The sequence below is a fragment of the Salvia splendens genome, unplaced genomic scaffold (genome assembly GCF_004379255.2).
Source record: "Salvia splendens isolate huo1 unplaced genomic scaffold, SspV2 ctg493, whole genome shotgun sequence".
Taxonomy (NCBI): Eukaryota; Viridiplantae; Streptophyta; class Magnoliopsida; order Lamiales; family Lamiaceae; genus Salvia; species Salvia splendens.
Genome location: NW_024599149.1, coordinates 12,259 through 15,088, shown reverse-complemented (window position 1 = coordinate 15,088; position 2,830 = coordinate 12,259). Strand labels below are relative to the sequence as shown.

Below are 2,830 nucleotides of genomic sequence, written 5' to 3'. Positions count from 1 at the left end.
GCTGAAAAGTGAAATTGCAACGAACAAATCAAGGGTGGCCAACAAAACTTGACGAGAAAACGACAAAGTGCAAGAAAAAACATAAAAGCTTACTTTATGATCAACCGAGAGTGCGATTGGCTCTTTACCACGGTAAAGGACAGCCCTCGAATCTCCACAGTTAGCAACTATAATATGGGATGAACAAACAACTGCAACAACCGCTGTGGATCCAACAGTTTCAGGGGCAACGGGTTCAGAGGCGCAATTAGACACAATTGCATCTTCTACGGGTATGACTCGGCTAACCTTTCCACTGACCTCGTCATCGACCTCTTTAAAGCAACTATTGAACACCTTCTCCCATTGCACTTGTCGAGCATCTTGGGAGGCTTGGCTGCTCCCGTTAACCAGATTATCTTTGACATTTATTATCTTGTCTCTTAAAGCTAAATGGAGACGCTCACGACAATAATTTGCAACCTATAAAACTGATGCTATTAGCAATGAATCAATAAAAGGAGAATAAGTAACCGTCTTCTCAACAAACTCACCTCCCAATCTCTACAAATATTACTAAACAATTCGGCTTCTATTTCTTATGCAACGGTCTAAAAGCTTATAATAGTAAAACGAGCGCAGCCAACCAAAAAAAATAATATATAAAGCAAAAACAGAAATTTAAATACCAATATATACACAAACAAAAACCTGCTCACATGATAACATGAGAAAAATTGCGTTATAACCGACTATTTATTTATTACTATATCATGACATCTGCGACGAGAAAGAAAAAAACGACATAAAGAAGCCTCACAGACCTGAGATCCACCATGACCATCGTATACCCCAAAAAAGTGTGAGGTGAGGTGAGTCAGAGTTTGACTTATCCCGTCTATCTTATAGTCACCGATGAACATCTTGATGGGAATTTTCATGAATAGAGGAACGGCTACAACAGCATCTTCCATCTCCGGCCTATGTCCAATGATGGAAACCGAACCCCAAAGAGGCAGACAATCCAACTCGTAGACACTCTTAACCCCTCCTTTGCTAGGATTTTTTTCATTGGATAACTTGAGAGAAACTACCGAAGCCTTTATAGTAGGCCCGCTCGAGCATTCTTCATCTTGTGTAGTAGCTACTGTGAGGTTATCGTGAGATAACCTCCGCTTAGTGTTTCTATCTTCCACACTGATGACTTTTGCAACTATCTGGCCGTTATCAACGCCCTCGATCTCGACAGCAATGGGTAAGCTGGACTCCGGTGTGGTATCTAAAGGCACGGTTAAATCCGAGCAAGAATCTAAGGGGACCAACTCCACACTACTCAAGTCAGGGCCTTCCCCGATTGAAAGAACCTCGTCTTCTTCACTTTCCTGAACATCACTACTGAACTGATAATTTTCAGCCATCGTCTGTGACAGATCACGTTTCGCCTCACTTCCCTGGGGCACTACTGGAACATTGCTGCTTTCCGTGTTATCCGAACTAGAACGAGAAACATCATCCAGCATCATTGCTGCCTCTGTCTCTAGCTTGAGCCGTGCAGTCTCCTTGTGACTTTCGCACACGGGGTTACCTAAGCTAACTGTAACTGCAATCGTTGGACACATCTCGTCCATCAATTAGCTCTCTTGAGGCTACACAAGCTTCTAATCGAATCGGAGACATGCATTAGCCAGATCACGAGGTTGAAAAGCAACAATTCGCGAGCTAACAAGCTGATATCCCACCTCACAAAGAACTAAACAAGGTAAAATAGAATAACACCACATGAATCAACAAAACAGATTCCCAAGAAACAGAACAAACTAATACAACAGAGATCTAAACAAAAATAAATCAGATATATAAAGCACAAAGTTTTTTTTTCAAGAATCTGATATCAAATTCTTCCACTTCAACAAGAAATCACAACCCTCTTATATAGTAGTAATTCACAAGAGATGCAGAAAAGGACAAATAACAAACCCTTATCCGAATCCAGGAATTCGTGAGAAACAACATAGGAAGAAAAAGGAAACCAAACTCATCAAGATTCACAAGAAAACACTCACAAAGATGCTAACTTTTTGCCACATGGAACACAGGTTTCATGGATCTAAGGCAACAATTTTCAGCCTCTCAATTATAATCAAACAAATCTCTGACTTCCCCCCAAAAACAATCAAGATTCAATCTTTAACAACAATTACTTCATAAAGCAGGAAACCCACAAATTAATAACAAAAGGAGCTGAACTATCACATCCAAGAACCATTTTTTTTCACCTGGGATCAAAGTAAAATATGAAAAAATGAAGGAATCTTACCAAGAATCGATGTGAAGAAGCATCACAAACATGCCAAGACTAGAAATGACTCCAGGGTTAGCTCAGAAATAATGCAGATTTAATTTTTTTTATGTGTTCACATCCTTTAAGCTTCAAGCTTGAGGAATTGAGAGGAGAGAGGGGGGGTGGAGAGAGAGAGAGATGTGTGTGGAAAAGCTTTTAGGAATTGAAGAACTGCTACAATGGACACGTGTAGACTCAATTATCTTACTCCAATCAATGCTTTTGAGTAGAAAAGGAAATGAAAATTACAGATTAAAAAAAATAAGAGAAAAAATACTCTTAGGATTGTGCTTACAATAAATATTTCTCAGCCTCTTCATGACATGGACATGAAGCACACCACCTGTCCTCACTACTATAAATAGAATAAAATATATATTTAAAAAAAACAGATGCAACATTCCATAAGCAAATTTTATATTCAAGGGTGGTTGTAGGTGAGGAGGGCCATTCTCCAGCCATATCAAATCAATAGTAATTTTTTTTCTATTTTCATCTTGTTTTATAAAT

The 2,830-nt window shown here is 39.1% G+C and overlaps 1 protein-coding gene across 1 annotated transcript; it reads right to left on the bottom strand.

Moving 5' to 3' along the window:
• Nucleotides 1-93: 93 nt before the first annotated feature.
• Nucleotides 94-2,507, bottom strand: LOC121790373 (protein phosphatase 2C 16-like; the record flags this gene model as incomplete). The annotated part of the gene is made up of 3 exons (XM_042188609.1): nt 2,297-2,507; nt 804-1,729; nt 94-462 (listed from the first exon to the last, which is right to left on the bottom strand). Coding segments are annotated over exons 2-3 (1,173 nt in total), but the record flags the coding sequence as incomplete, so codon positions are not given.
• Between the last annotated feature and the right edge of the window lie 323 nt (nt 2,508-2,830).